Source organism: Eublepharis macularius, chromosome 2 (assembly GCF_028583425.1).
Source record: "Eublepharis macularius isolate TG4126 chromosome 2, MPM_Emac_v1.0, whole genome shotgun sequence".
Classification (NCBI taxonomy): Eukaryota; Metazoa; Chordata; class Lepidosauria; order Squamata; family Eublepharidae; genus Eublepharis; species Eublepharis macularius.
This window is the reverse complement of record NC_072791.1, coordinates 218,560,739-218,576,877: the sequence shown is the minus strand read 5'-3', so window position 1 is coordinate 218,576,877 and position 16,139 is coordinate 218,560,739. Positions and strand designations below refer to the sequence as shown.

General features: G+C 44.1%; 1 protein-coding gene across 8 annotated transcripts in view; it reads right to left on the bottom strand.

Moving 5' to 3' along the window:
• ANKRD44 (ankyrin repeat domain 44) overlaps positions 1-16,139 on the bottom strand; it is a 219,667-nt gene that overhangs the window by 46,805 nt on the left and 156,723 nt on the right. For 6 of the 8 annotated variants that reach the window (XM_054972776.1, XM_054972781.1, XM_054972780.1 and 3 more), the window contains exons 13-16: positions 14,588-14,656; positions 10,556-10,696; positions 3,508-3,591; positions 2,222-2,333 (exon numbers count right to left, since the gene is read on the bottom strand). In XM_054972776.1, the coding sequence (XP_054828751.1) occupies positions 2,222-2,333; positions 3,508-3,591; positions 10,556-10,696; positions 14,588-14,656 (406 nt within the window). The remainder of the gene's footprint in view (positions 1-2,221; positions 2,334-3,507; positions 3,592-10,555; positions 10,697-14,587; positions 14,657-16,139) is intronic. The other 2 variants (XM_054972778.1, XM_054972779.1) reach the window with 1 other exon arrangement.

Genomic DNA, 16,139 nt, shown 5'->3' with positions numbered 1-16,139 from the left:
CCCGGCCAGGATCAGTCATGGAGGAGGAGGAAATGCCTGCCTGCCCTCCTCTTTCTAGAGCCCATTGTATTTTTTCACACAATGGGCTTTGTTACTAGGACACAATAATGATTGTGCTCTAATCAACACGATCATTTACTACAACAAAGACGAAAACCTTGCATTCCAGGTAACTGTCATATATGCCTCCTGCATATCTGCCATGAATGTATGTTGTCTCTGACTTTGGTCTCTGAGAGTATGGGAAGTTTTTTATCGTTGTAATGCCAGTGGGTTATCTTGCAAATGTTTACTTTCTCTTTCTCGCTCCACTGAGCCAGTATCCTTCAATGCCAGCTGAAACTGGCTCGAGATGTATCCTTCTTGAGAACTAAAGATAAATCCATCTTTCTCACTGTCTAGTCTAAAACAATGTCTCATACTGTCTCACCCCAACCCCCCTCCTGGTTAAGGCAGGAATATTCCCTATAACTAACACTGCTGGCCCCATATACGTCACTTCTGCCAATTTCACTGTCTAAGCACCTTGTACTGAATAGATCTCTAATAAAGTTACTTTAACTGGAACACCTGTGTGTTAACTGTGGAGAACGTGGGGATCTAACTGCCAGAGACTGACAGTAACTAGGTAGAATTCCATCCCACCTGGTAGCAAAGGAAACTAATGGAAGGGAAGCTGTTTCCACTGAGTGGATTAAAGGCCCGGCTAAAAAACACTTGCATGCTTACTCCTCCAACAAACCAGGATCCTTTTTATCCCCTCCAGGAAGAACTAGGGAGGTCCTGCCTTCATTGTGGAACACCCCGGGTGGCTCTGCCCCTCAAGTCAATCAGCATTCTGCCAAATGATCCGCAAGCAACACCGGTGGGAACTGCAGCCCAGAGGTGCAGGTGGAAGCACCTGTGGGAGAAAGATTTCTCTCTTCATGCAATGTGTCTCATAAGCAGTGGGGTGGCGGGCCCAGTTCCTGTTCTGGGGGACTTCAACTTGATGGGGGGTTTCAGGTTTGGGCCACAATGACCATCACCTCAGGAAACAACTAGTCCAACAGGTGTTTGAGCCAATGTGACAATGTTTTGCACTGCCACAAGAAGAGGCATTTTACGATACAAGGAGCTGCAAACCCATAGCTGTCACAGCCTAACTATACTTCTTATGAAAACAACTTTCCCCTTCCATGTACTCCCTTAAGACACAGCTTCATATCTGACAACTCTAAGTCCAAAGGGTTAATGAACTCTCTGAGGGTAAAGGAAGACCGAGTTTGGCTGCTGCTGTTTTGTTAATAGTAATGTTAAACTCTGGCCATTAACACAGTTATTTACTTGTGTATTTACTTCATTTATACCCTGCCTTTCTCCCCATTTTATTCTCAAAACAACCCTGTGAGGTAGGCTAGGGTGGTAGCGTGTGACTGGCCCAGGGTCACCCAGCAAGCTTCCATGGCAGAGTACAGATTTGGACGGGGGTCAGCCAGATCCTAGTCCAGAATTTTAATCACAACATCACACTGGTTCACAATTAGAATTCCCTCTCACTGTCTCCATCTAGAATTCCCTCTCACTGTCTCAATCATCCATGGTGCTCCAAATCTGCAATTTTAACATAAAGGTCTTTGGCACTTTGATGCTGATTTACCAGCAACTTCTTTTTCCGTTTCCAACTTCAACTTTGGGGGGATAACAGTTGATTATGCAGTTTCTCTTCTGACTCAATTTGACACTGAAACTGCTTCCTCTTTCACATTACAGGGCGATTAAAAAATAAATCATTTGTATAAATAGCAGCCACTTTCAGTAATTTTACCACTTTTCCTACAAATTAAAACTATTTCTCACTGAAAGAAACCAAAGATCCACACTGTCCCTGTAACATCAGCAAGCTCGATTCCCTGTAAGAAGATCAAAAAGAAGTCTAAACTAGTAGTAGCCATCTCAAATCAAGAAAATCCACAATCTGATTAAGATAAATCAAATCAAGAAAATCCGTAATCTGAAATGAATTCCTGTTGGCTTGGTGGTATTCATGAACCAATGCATTAAGCCACCGTGATCCCAAACTACCTCTCTTCTTTTACCCAGCCCTGCAAATATAAAACACTGAATACTGCCCAAGTCTCCAAAAATAACAATAACTGTTTGGCAGAGTAAAGAGAATATGAATTGTGTTCAAGAGTTGTTTTGGTATGCTACATCTTAACCCCAAACAGGGGCTACTTACCAATTCTAAACACTGCCTGTGTCCATAGGCTGCAGCATAGTGCACTGTATTATATCCATCTTTGTCCTGAATTGATGGGTTGGCCTCATGTTGAAGAAGGAATTCTAGACACCTGTAGATGATTTACAAGGGTGAGTAAAAGCAATACACCATCTCATTGCTCATAAAGTTCCATGTCAATACTGCACTGCAGTCGGTTTTGTGAGGCCTCTGAATGCTAGCTTTCTCATTGCTACATTGCTTAAGTTTTGCACTCGGCACAAGTTGGCCTTTCCCAGCAGCACCCATATTCATTCAGGTTTTGTATAGGCAAAATTGACAATCTGGGAGTAATATGGTTGCTGTTGAATTCTGTGGAAATTAACTCAATCACATGTAAACACTGTAAAATGTGTTTCTGTAGAAAAAGCAAAGAGCACGGTGTATGGTTGTTTGTTAAACTGGGTAGATAACTCATAGGGTTACAACTGCAGAGTTACTGCAGTTAATCCAATGGGCTTGATCTGCTTGCACTGTTACTCAGCCTACAGGCTGAACTGTCACTCAGCTGATTTCATTCATCTGAACCAAGGCTTTGGAATTGCCCAGGCGGGCTCTTGCGTTTCCAACATTTGTGCAGCTAATGGATGCACACGTCTCTTCTCACAGTGCTACAGTGATGAAAGAAGTTATTAATTTGTACATTTCTCCATCACCCAACAATTCAAAGGAAGGCAAGTATCTCAGATACTGAGATACAAGAATTCAAAGGAAGGGAAGTATCTCAGATACTGGCAACCAAAATGACAGCTTTAACCCCAAATATTATTGCAAATTCTTTTGTGACATGACGCTGCTTATTTGGGGAAAGCTCTCCTCCGGAAAGAGATTTTTATATTTTTCTTGTAACTACTTTTTATACATATCCTACCTCATTGCCAACTGACACAAAACTAATCGCTACAACAACAACAAAAAGAAACATCAAGCATGAACATAATATTTGCGACGGACAAATATTCTTTGCAGCACAGCAGCACAAGGGGTTTCACCTAAATGGAACCGTACATCGTGTTCAGTTTGTATTCAGATGCAGCAGCCAACATTGAAGCAGAAAGGTTAAGAACGAAACACGCACACCCCAACAGACCAGCATACCACAGTTCGCTTTCAATAGGCTCCACTGCTGAGTGCAATGGCACAGCGAGCGAGCAAAACAGAGGAATGCACAAAAACGGCAAGCTACAGAAGCAGCAGACACATTATTCAGAAACGGAGCCCAGCTGCTCTGCCGACAGCACACTTACAGCGCCGCTTCTTTTTCCTTCATTTCATTGGCTCTTTCGAGTTCTTCTGCGTTCTCATGGGAGTTACCCAAAACGTTCTTTCTTCTTCACATAAGGGACAGAAGAACGCAGCTTGGTTTGAAAGCGGACACTTCAAAGGTTCTCTCGTATAAACCGTCACCGATTCTTTTCAGAGCACAACCAGGACACCTTATTATATCTTCCTTATATCAAAAAGTTAAAATAAGGTACATAGTCTGGAGGGCACTTTTTTGATGCTTCTGGTTAATCTCACCTTTGTTAGCAGAGGCAGGATAATATACCCATACAATGTTATTTACTATTTCTAAACTTCTGCCCGAGAGCCTATTCCGACCGACTACTCTGCCTTGGGCTTCCTGCCGCCTATATGTGCACGGAGGAAATAGCCTATGATTCAATAGTGCGCTTGTAACAGATGACGCACAAATCCCTCCACTTTGCTGGCTTCATAAAGGGCTGCAGCTACATTTACGATTGTATGTAACTTGCTACGGTTATTAACAGAGGTCCAAAGCTGTTGCTCAGGCAAGCAGTGGCCGAGGACATTTGTATGGAGAGCATTCAGAGATGGAGACTGATGTGTGAGCCAGCTTCTGACATATTCTGTCATTCAATTTCCGCACAGAAACTTAACGCATCCCCATGTCACGTACAAAGGGTGAGCGCCTAGGAAAATTACATTTCCCTACAAAATATACATCAATATGAGGAATGGGCAAGGATCAAGCACATGTTTCCATGGTTCTTCACTTGATCAGGCACGCAACCACAATTGATTTGGTATGCAAGTATTTTGTACTCTGGTTTCTGTACTCGAGGGGGGGAAAGGTGGGTTGAGAAATTTACTTCAAGTGCACATGTTCTCCCAGCCATTCAAGTGACATGTTTAGCTCTGCCCTGAAACCGTGCCTCTTCTTGCTCTTATTGATTGATTGATTGATCGATCGATCAATTGCGCTTTGTAAAGGGTTCCAGAGATCAGCCCTGCTCAAATGACACCGGAAGCTTACAGTATGTTTCGCAAATGTATGACCAACCCATCTAACTGATGGTAAGTGACACATATACAACCAACAGCAATTTGGTTGTATATGGGCTTTAGGTATCATTGTTAATTATTTCTCATGTGTAAACAGAAAGAGTATCTAAATATTCATTGCAAAGTGGAAATTACTGCCATGCTGGTCCCAGAGAATGAGAACGGGTTGTACATCGTGATATCCCAAAGGTATTACTTCATCTTAGGAGAGTAAAACTGCATGGAAATTCCTTGCATCCAGACATACTTAAATGGATGTAGGCAATAGGGTTCATTATTAAATAATTTTGCAAGAAAGGAACCGAGTTCCATGCAAATGACTACAGATTCAAGATGATGACCACAGAATTATCCTGTGCCCGCTGCAGTATACGGGCATAAAGGAGAAGGAAATACCGGTCACAAAATACATGTAATTTAAGAATGGAAACGTCGACGTGGATTTAGGAGCAACCCCTGCACCGGCCCCTCACCAGAATGCCAGGGAAGAAGATGAGAGGACAAGTCACACAGCATCATCTTTGCCCACCACTAAGTTCCTTGCTGAAGCTATTTCTTGTGACCAGACTATATTGGACCCCTCAGAGCCAACCAACTCTACTCCTGGAGGCTTCTGGAGGTGCAGAGTGCCCTCAAGTCATAGCTGACTTACGGTGACCCCTGGTAGTGCTTTCATGGCAAGAGACTGACAGAGTTGCTTTGCCATTGCCTGCCTCTGCTACCCTGGTCTTCGTTGGAGGTCTCCCATCCAGCTGCTAACCAAGGCCAACCCTGCTTAGCTTCTGAGATCAGGCTCACCTGGGCTATCCACGTCAGGGCCCTGGAGGCTTCTACCAGCCTAGTAACCCAAGCGTCGCTTAGATGATGAGCTAGACAGCATATGCAGACACAGTGATTCATCTATGTACAAAGTATCACTGCACTTTACATCTCCTCCGTAATTTTGCAAAATGAGAAACAACCTGAAGATTTGATCTGATGTACAGCTGAGAGCAAGACTGAACCATTCCACGTACTCCATTTTGTTTGAAACTCACAGAACTGCAACATTTGCAGATATTTCAGAAAATATTTTGTTACAATTTTTATATAACCCTATTAAGACAGTCACAGCGCCATCCGCAACTGAGTTATATCTTTCTAAGCCCATCAACTTCAAAAGACTTAGAAGGGTATAAGTCAGCTTAGGACAGCATTGTCAGTGTGACTGAATGCTTAGCGTGTTGGACCAGAGTTTGGGAGAATCTGGTTCGAATCCCCCCTCTACCATGGAAGCCTGCTGGGTGACCTTGGGGCAGTCACACACTCTCAGGGTCATTCTACATGTTATTTCTTTCACAAATTTGGCACACAGCCAGCACCAGGGAATGGCTTCTATTAAAAAAGAAGAGTGCAAATGAGCTTGGAAAGCTGCTGCCAGGGCAGGGAGAAAAGCTCCTGCCTTTCTCCCAGACTCCGCCCCCCCCATGCAAAAACAGTGTGTGGGGGGGGCGGAGTTTTCCCATTTCTGCTGCTGAACGTGCACACAATACCTCCACATAGAGCAGCAGAAATGGGGAAAGGTTTCCCCTTCGTACTGTTTTTGCACGGGAGAAAAAAGCTTGGGAGAAAGGGAGGAGCTCTCACTCCTCCGGTGGCAGCTTCCCGAGTCCATGTGAGCTCTCCTTTTTGTACAGAGCTGCTGTGTGATTGTGCGGAGCACAGATTAGCTCCATGGAGAACTAGTTTAAAAAGTGACATGTACAGCCATCCTCAGTCTGACCCCATTCACAAGGTCTATTCTGAAGATAAAAGCGTAGGAAGGGAGAACAATCTGTGCTGTCCACAGTTCCTTACATGAAGAGCAGAAGAAAAGTATATTAAATAATAAAATATTTAAATTAGTATAAAATATTTTAAATCAGAGTTAGCCATAGCAGATACCTTCACTGACAAATTGTGCCATCTTTATAACACTGCCTGACTTCACGCTCCTCAAGGACAGTTTATACAATAAAATTCAGTTCCCGCACCCCGGCTATTGTCATTCCTAGAAATCTTGATGTTTTCCTGCTCTAAATCAAACACTGTATCTGGACTTTCATTAACAGAGGCAAAGCATGCCATGACACTTCTGTGTGTGCATATAACAACAACAACAACATTCGATTTATATACTGCCCTTCAGGACAACTTAATGCCCTCTCAGAGCTGTTTACAAAGTTGGCTTCAAGTGGAGGAGTGGGGAATCAAACCTGGCTCTCTAGATTAGGGTCCTGCACTCTTAACCACTACACCAAACTGCGTGCAAGCGCAGACTTAATTTTTGTGGTAACTCAAGAGACTCATGACCCATGCATGCTATACATTGGAGTCATCTGTCCCAACTTCCTGACCCTAAAATAGGATGCATCTAAAACAATTTTCATTTAAATCTTCTTGAATCTTGGAAGCAGACCTTAGACAAGATGGACTTCAGTAGTCTGAACTATCTTGAAGTTTTACCTACATTTATCTCGTCTACTACTATGAACGAGACTTATTCCCAGTCCCCTTTTCATTTTATGGAAGATCAGCAAAATAGGAAGTTGCAACTCTATGGCAGCTCACAGCATGTGTTCAGCTAGAATCCTGGCTCATTTTTCAGGATGTCCCTACTCATTCAAAAATAGAACGGAAGAGGATGTGGAGGTCACAGTTTTTAAAATATGTCTATTTAACTAGCAAAAAACTTGACTTCAACCCAAAATCATATCCTCATATATAATTGGCTTCCAAGTTCCAGTGTCAAAGTCTTCAGTGTTCATAGATAAAACTGTTCAGTGGGAACAAAAAGCTCAAAATATCCGTTAAATCGGGTTTTTTTTGAATCACTAAATTCAGAACTGCCTTCAGAAATGATAGAGTAGTGCCCCCTCTCAGAGCAGTAAACAAAGTCAGTGTTATTATTATCCCCATAGTACAGCTGGAGAGCTGTGGCTGAGAGGGGTGGCTTACCCAAGGCCACCTGCTGAGCTCAGGGCACTAGCAGGATTTGAACCAGCAGAATGCTGATTTGCAGTCCAACCACTTAACCGCTATGCTACAGCTTAAGTCCTAACTATGAAATACTTTTGTTTATAACTGTAAGAGCTTCTGTAGATGGTAAAGCCCAGGGCTTTTTTTTTCAGCTGGAACGTGGTGGAATGGAGTTCTGGCACCTCTTGAAAATGGTCACATGGCCGGTGGCCCCGTCCCCTGATCTCCAGACAGAGGGGAGTTGAGATTGCCCTCGGCGCTGCAGTGGTGCGGAGGGCAATCTCAACTCCCTTCTGTCTGGAGATCAGGGGACGGGGCCACCGGCCATGTGACCATTTTCACCAGGGTGATTTAAACTTTAAAAAACTCCCCCCTTGTTCCAGCTGACCCAAAGTGGCGCCATTGTGCGGTCCTGGGAGTGTGCGCACACTTTGCACACACGCATGTGGTACTGGGGGCACCATCTCCTGCCAGGAGTTGCCCCCTGTGCTGGCAACCCACTGAGTTCCACCACCTCTTTTCCCAGAAAAAAAGCCCTGGTAAAGCCTATGAGGGAACAGAGAACACTGGATCCAAGCCATTCACCCAGCAGCACCGGAACGTGTTGCTGGGTGAATGGCTCTGGACTGGATCCCAACGTTAAGTCCCCCAAATGGCACTCCCTGCTCCTATTGCAGTTTTCTAATTGCCCCTCCTACTATTCCTGGGCCTGTAGCGAGAGAGAGGAGGGAAGTTTCATTCTGTTAATGGGAACCTCTTCCATTTATGGAAATTATCACTGAGATCGAACTATTTGTCACAATCACCTATAATATTTTTTAAAGGATTTAAAATATTTCAGCCATAAACAGAAAACCAAAAAAAGCATCTCCAGTTTCTAGAGCTTCTTGCATATGTTACATTTTTTACACCTGCACACAGAATACTCATCCTTATAAAACTGTGCGCAAGCCGTGCACACGTTTTTCAGCTGCTCACATCGAAGAGGTGCGTGTGCCAGAGACTGGCTGAAGGTCTTCATCGCAAGCAGTGCTAACACTATGCTCCACTCTGAAAAGCTATTTGAATTATAAAAGCAGATTATAAAAACGCTTAAATAGGTAAGTTACACTGGCTGCTGTGTAAAACGTGAAGCAGTTCTTTAAAAAGTATAAACCTCATCTCGTTTTCATTCTTTTTCCCCTTTCATGAAAATTTATCCTGTTTCGCCCTCATGAAAATCTTCACCTTTACAGTCTCAGATTTCCTTTCCTAACATTCCAAGGCCAATACGATAAACCATCCCTATATGTATTAGCAAATCATATTTTGAAGAACTAAACAAAAACTTGAGTAAATTTATTCGGCAAGGGAAAAAACCAAGAATTAGATTAAAAGTACTCCAAGGATTGAAAGAAAATGCAGGCTTCGCGCTACCAGACTGGGAAAAGTATTACCCAGCATGTGGTCTAGTGTGGATGAGAGACTGGATCTTATCGGAAAATTCAAGACTACTAGCCCTTGAAGGTCATGACTTGCAGCTGGGATGGCATGCATTTGTATGGTATGGGAAGATAGCTGGACATAAATATTTAAAAACCACCTGATAAGGAAATCCCTAATGACAATATGGGAAAAAATTGCACCGCAAATATATGAGAAGACCCCTCAATGGGTCTCCCCATTAGAAGCATTCACTCAACCAAATGTATGTTCGGCAAGTAAAATTATTAGATAGAGTTGCTAGATGATAAAGGACTACTAAAAACAAAAGAACTACAAAACCAAGATGTTAATTTAGACTGGTGGCCAACAGCGCAGATTGAATCCAGATACAATAAAGATTAAAAAAGGGGGGGGGGCTTTTATCTAGAACAAAAAGAGTCTGAAAAACTGTTATGTGACTCAGATGAAAAGTTGATAAAGAAAATGTATATCTTCCTAATGGAAATGGGGAAAAAAAGATAATTTCCAGTTGATACTCTCCTTGGGAATATCTGTACTGGAGACTGTACATCTGCCTCAGTGGCCTTTAAATCTTTACCAAGTGAGGCAGAAAGTATAATGCGATGAACCACTGGACACTGTAGAGAGAGGGATAGGGATTAACACTTAATGGAATGCGACAAAGAAAAAAAAATCACCCAGCTGTGAATTACACATGGAGCGAAAAGCCTTATTAAAGGAAGAACAAGATCAATATAATGGGATCAGAAAGTTTGAGGACAAGTATGATAGGGATATCTCCACTACTAAGCAAGGTTCTTTAGAAATCCTATTGCCTACTCTTGCGCTCATAAATTCATGAATGCTACATTTATTGCACGTGGTTTAGTCTGACACCGCTAATTCTTCAGGTTCTCTAAAACTTTCAGAATCACGAATGGGACCGCATCCGGAATATCAAAAAGAATACACTTAGTTCCTAGGGACAATTCCCTCTCCGATAGACGGCCCGGATTATCCAGTAACAGGATCATCGTTGTTGCCATCGATCACGAACCACCTCTGTGCATTTTAATTTTGTGAACAGCAACAGCCGAACAATGGGGAAAGTCAGGGAAACGTGTTTCTGTACATTTTTTCCAGTTAGAAGAGTTCATTCTATGTCTACCTACATGAACAACGTCCTATCTGAATTAGAATTGTAAGCGTCTGGCTTCTTCAACAAACCTCTGGAATCCAAGCAGCTATAACAACAGCGTTTACTATACATGGCTCACAAATTCTGCTGATGTATGCAGATAAAGAGAGGATTTCCATATCCATAACCACACAAGAACTCACTACAAACATTTTGTGGGTTCACCAGCTGCTTAAAAGATACTACACAGCTGTGTTACTGCTTCAGTACGTAGGAGGGCATTTCCAACAGCTAAGGAAAAGAAAAAGAAATACTTTGGGTACTACTGCAAGTACTTTTGCTTGAATTAGGCTGCTACAGAAAGAAAACAGAAATGACACTGGCTTAGCAACAAAGCAGAAGCAAGGAATACAAATAGGTTTGTTTACTTTCTGTCCATGTCTGAAGCAGCCGCATAGTGTAAAGCTGTCCGGCCCCAGTCATCTGTTTCGTTAATATTGGCCCCCGTGGTCACTAGCACCTCCATACATTGGAAATGGCAATTTGCAGCTGCATAGTGCAAAGGTGTCCTGGAAAATAAATAGAAATGCATTAGCTCAAGCACCGCTTGAGGAACGGCGTCCGTCACGCTAACTGTTCCTGACAGCAACATTACTACAGGGGGAACCCATTTCAAGGTAACAAAAGCTTCAATTTAATTGAAAACATGTTTGTCCTCCTGCGGTGGGGATTAGGAATGGGCACACAGGAAACGCAAGGCCAGGGAGAGAAAATAATAAATAATAAAAGGGGGGGGGGAGAATATAAAATGTCCCCTATAGTGTCAATAATAAAGAACAATAAAAAAACATTACGATTCACAGAAAACAGAAACTCCATTTTAGAAGTTCCCCCAGATGCTTCTCTCACAATGGTGAGAAGGAATGGGAGTGAAATGTGTGAACTCCTCCCCTCCCCAAGGCCCACGCAGAGTGGAAAGCAGGGGCGGCAGCACCAGTTCAAGAACACTCCTAGAGAATCCACAAATGGGGCTATTGCTTATTAGCTCTCTGCTTAGAACATTTATATGCCACCTCCCCAGAGAACCTGCACAAAGCAGTGTACAAGTATAACCAGGGCTTTTTTTCTGGGAAAAGAGGTGGTGGGACTCAGTGGATTGCCAGCAGAGGGGGCAACTCTTGGCGGGAGGTGGTGCCCTGGTACAACATGCATGTGCGCAAAGTGCGCGCACGCTCCCAGGACCGCCACAATGACGTCACTTTGGGTCAGCTTGAACAAGGGGGTTTTTATTTAAAGTTTAAATCGCCCTCAGCTAAAATGGTCACATGGCCGGTGGCCCCGCCCCCTGATCTCCAGACAGAGGGGAGTTTAGATTGCCCTCCGTGCCACTCCCCTCTGTCTGGAGATCAGGGGGCAGGGCCACTGGCCATGTGACCATTTTCAAAAGGTTCCAGAACTCCGTTCCACCGCGTTCCACCTGAAAAAAAGCCCTGAGTATAACAGAATAAAACCACAGAACAGAAAAAAAATCATTACAATCAACTATTCAAAGAGCATGAAGAAAACTCACTACTAATTCCAATTAATCAGACTCTGAGGGACAAATTGGATACAACCATAGCTGTGACTCAGTGGTAGAACATCTGCTTGGCATGCAGAAAGTCCCAGGTTCAATCCCCAGCATTTCCAGCTGAAAAGACTCAGCAGGATGCAATGAGAAAGACCTACATCCGAGACCCTGAAGAACCACTGGTGTCCTGAATAGACAGTAGTGTTTTAGATGGGAAAATGGTCCAATTCAGTCTAAGGCAGCTTCATGTGTTCATGTGTGTGACTGACAGGGGAGAGGCATAGGTCCACACTTTAAACAAACCAAAAGGCCAGTTAAGAGGATCTAAATCCGGCCTCATCTTACTGCACTGGGCTCTGTTGGGTTCTGTAGTTTTCCTCCAGCGCAGCTGAATTTTGACACTAGTGCTGCAATGCCAAAGGTAGACTGGGCTGGAAGAAAGATTCTGAAAGCAACAGAGAACAACAAGGGAAGGCAGAGGGAAGGGCAAAGTGTAACTCCCTTGACCTGCATGCTCTCTAAAACAAAAAACAGGATGGCTCATCTCCCAGTTCCAATGTGAATATGCATAGAACTCCTGTCTCATTTGATTCAGTTCTGAGCCTCTTATTCAACTTACTAAATAAAAGAGAGAAACCTAGCCATCATCCCCATCAAGAGTTAGCTTTGACAACAGAGTAACTTTAATCCAGAAGTACGGAACAGAGCTAAGAAAAGCATCTCTGTTTCTGCTATACATTGCACAGGCAATGCGGTGCTGGATCTAAAAGAATGGTTGGGATCCATTTCCAAGGACAGAAGGATTTCTACCCATGAGGCATGACTTCCTTGCTGCCTTCTTTCTGCTGCAGCCGAAAATGCTCCTGGAAATGCTGCCCTGGGGAGTCAGGAGCAGGGCCGTTTCCACACTACTCACCTTCATCCGGAACGAGGCACAACGTTGCGAAAAAACAGTGGAAGAGTGCGAGTTTTGCACGATGTCACACAAAACTCGCATGAGAAGACGCTATCTTACGCGGTTTTTCGTGACGTTGCGCCCCGTTCCGGATAAAGGTGAGTAGTGTGGAAATGGCCCAGGTTGCAGTCTATCTGAATAAGCTACTCCTTAGAACCTGCCTAGCAAAACAACAGAGAGGAAAGCTTTTAACCAAGCCAAAAGAAAAGCCCTTTGATATTTGGAAACGGTTGGTCAACAAAAGTAAGATGGTAGGGTAGGCTACAATCAGCTGTTGCCGCTACAGTGCTGCTTTTTCTTAAGAGGAAATAAGGGCCTTGTAGGTCCTTTCCGCCAAGAGTAATCTATGCAAAGTAATGGCAGAACTGACCCACCGAAAACATCGATGGACAAGCCACGCCTGCCTCTTCGCTTGCCTGCATTCATTGTCAAACCATCCCTCGTCCTGCCTGGAAAAACTGGGAAAGGAAGGCCTCGGGCCTCTGCACGTGAGTCTGATTCCCTCGTACTCAGTTTCGCTAATGGACCCGTAGGCCGAACGCGACAAACAATCCTCCGCTGCAGGGGGAGATGGTTCTTTTTAAATAGATGGTGCTTTTAAAAATAGATTTGAAGAATTCTATACCTCACTTTTTGGGAACTTCCCTTCAAGCAGTAATAGAGTATAGAGACCAACCCTATACAATGCCAGGAATAAACAACAATTACTGTCATTCTCATAACATGTCCGTGATCCTCGCCGTTCAGAGATAATTTCAACCTCAGATTCTGAATACTGAGAGAGAATCCTCCGCATCCCTGTCTCCTGGAACTAGGTTAAGGTCTTTGGGCGAAACTGAGGACCTAGATGCAAAGGGTGAGGCCAAACCTAGTTTTATGCTGGTGCATCACGATCCTGGGCCTGCAGGCCTTCCAGTAAATTTCCACTAGGCCTGGTTGCCAATTCTCTTGTAGGTCTCCATTTATCAAGATCCTTCCTAGCTTTAGGACTGGACTAAGGGAAATTGGAGGGGAAAGGAAAGCCAATCGGAACCACAAAGGCTGGGCCATGGGAGAACTAATATCAGGCCCAGATATTAGATAATATCTGCCACTCTCCCAGGAGTGGCAGAGAAGTCACTACCAGCAGGAAGGGCCAGGTTTTGTAAGGACCAGTCAGGCAGCCGCATTTGGAGGCTTTGTTGTTTTCTTCCAGCTGCTTTATATGTTAATTGTGCCTGTTTGTTGTGAATGTAGCCCCTATTAAGTCTATTGCTCACAAGCATTTCTTTTCCCACCTGTTTATTGATTGCCCCCGTTTAATAAAGCCGTTTGCTTTACTTTCTCTGGGTCCTCCTCACCCCTCAAATTCGACCAGTCACCTGGCAACACCTTCCCCAATAAAGAGGTGTTGTTAGGAGGGGTGAAGGGAAAGGGAGGTTGCTCTGGACCCTCCCTAGTAACTCCCAGACCAGAGTGGTGGCAGCCAGTAAGGCCCTTGCCTGCTCCAGAGGAAAGAGAGCTGGAAGGACAGGGGGGGCTAAAGGACCCCAGGGAAGGGGTGCCCATTGTCGACGGGGACACCCTCATCCCCCAGAATTTTGTGGAGGTCATCAGGATGTAGCTACCTTGAACCATGTGGAAAGAAAGGATATAAATGTTTTAATAAATAAATAGCTAGCAGGATGCAAGAAGCAAGAAAGTCCAGTTCCATTGGCGGAGCTCCATTGACGGCACTTTGACTGCAATTCTGGATGTTGTTCCATACCTGAACAAAAGAGTTTTATTTTATGGGTTCCAAAGATAAACCTAACGCTGCCAGGAGTTAGCTCTCCTCCTAGCCTGACCTATGGTGACCACAGATCCTGTACTCCTATCATTCTGAAGGGCTCATAATTCGGACTCTGAAATCCTGCAAATCAATTGGATTTTTTTATCGTTTTACCAACTACATACCGTCCATATTTGTCTTTTTTATTACAATCTGCTCCACTGCTCTGCAAGAGTTTCACGCAATCAACATTACTGAAAAGACAAGAACAAATGAACAGTGATGGGAAAATAGTTCTTTCAATGTTCTTTCACAGTGTGTAAAACATCTTTTCTTTTACACACAGATATCCTGGAAATCCCATTCCAGAGATATTAAAAACAAAGGTAAAAGGTGAGCGCAGGCAGGCACGCTGGAGCACGCAGGCTCTGAAGAGGTCACTTCCGTTTTAAAACGGAAGCTACAGTGTCTCGGTGGGGCCAATTCTCTAAGAATTGGCCAAAAATAGTAAAAACACTATGTTTTGGGCCTCTTGAGACACCGTAGCTTCTGGTTTAAACCATCAGCGAGGGATGAGACTATCAGCACCCATCCTCAGTACTCTCCCACCTCTCCACTTTTCAGGCAGGGGGGTCTCGCAGACCCAAGTTCACTATGGCACCCAATGATTGGCTCACTAAGAATGTCAGTCAATGCTTCCTGCGTTGATTGGAACGTACTTTACAAACTCCCATAAGGACAGTCCAAAAAAGAAATCTTTGGCTCATAATAAGGAGAGTTTCTGGACCTCACTTCATTCCAGCACCTACCATCATTCTACGTGTACTGCCATAACTATTTACTGGAGTATTCTTAAGCTTTAAACCTATAAATTGAGCCCTTCAGGACAACTTTACTTAAAGAAACCAGAAAAAAAAGCTTGGACACACATCTGTGCAAGATGTTTTGGGAGTAGATTATCCTAGGATTGCCAGGTCCCCCGACCCCCCTGGCAGGAGATCTGGGGCCTGGCACCTACCTTCTCCTTTTCCTTTCCATGCTCCCAGCTTGCGCGATGATGTCACTTCCGGGAAGTGCTGTCATTGTGTGGGTCATGGGCTGCCCTGGGAGTGCTCCTGTGCTCCCTAGGGGGCCAAATCGGGTCTGATTTGGCCTGATTTGGGTCTATTTCGGCCCAAATACGGGCTGATTCGGGACTGAATCCGGCCCTGCAGAGTATGGCAGTGCTCCCATAACCCTGCAGTGCCCCGCCACCTGGAAGAACACTGTGCCACCCGAGGGCACACCCTAGGAGGCGTGCCCCCCTCCGCTGGCCAGGTAAGCGGGAGTGGAGGGTGGGAGCAGGGGATCCCACCCCCTGGCAGGGGACTGGCATCCCTAAGTTATCCAGTTTCAGAAAAAGAAGCTGTGTTAAGGCACCTGTTAGATTCAGACCTACTCATCAGTTCTATGACTACATCAGCAAAAATGGCACCTAGAAGCAGGATACAATTTGGAAATTACCCAAAAAAGAATGAAAATATGTTATCTCAGGGATACAGTCTAGCCATTTGGCCCCCTTATGTACCTCTTAACCTCACAACTTGCCCTCAGCAGTTTATCTATTTTGGTTGTACAGCCAGTAAAAGTATTCTACTTTTTAGTTCTCTGAGCAATGATAAAAGTATTGTTTTCTTCAACAGAAGCTAGGCAAACATTTTAAAATGTTTGTTGAGTGTTTGATTAAGATTATATTCT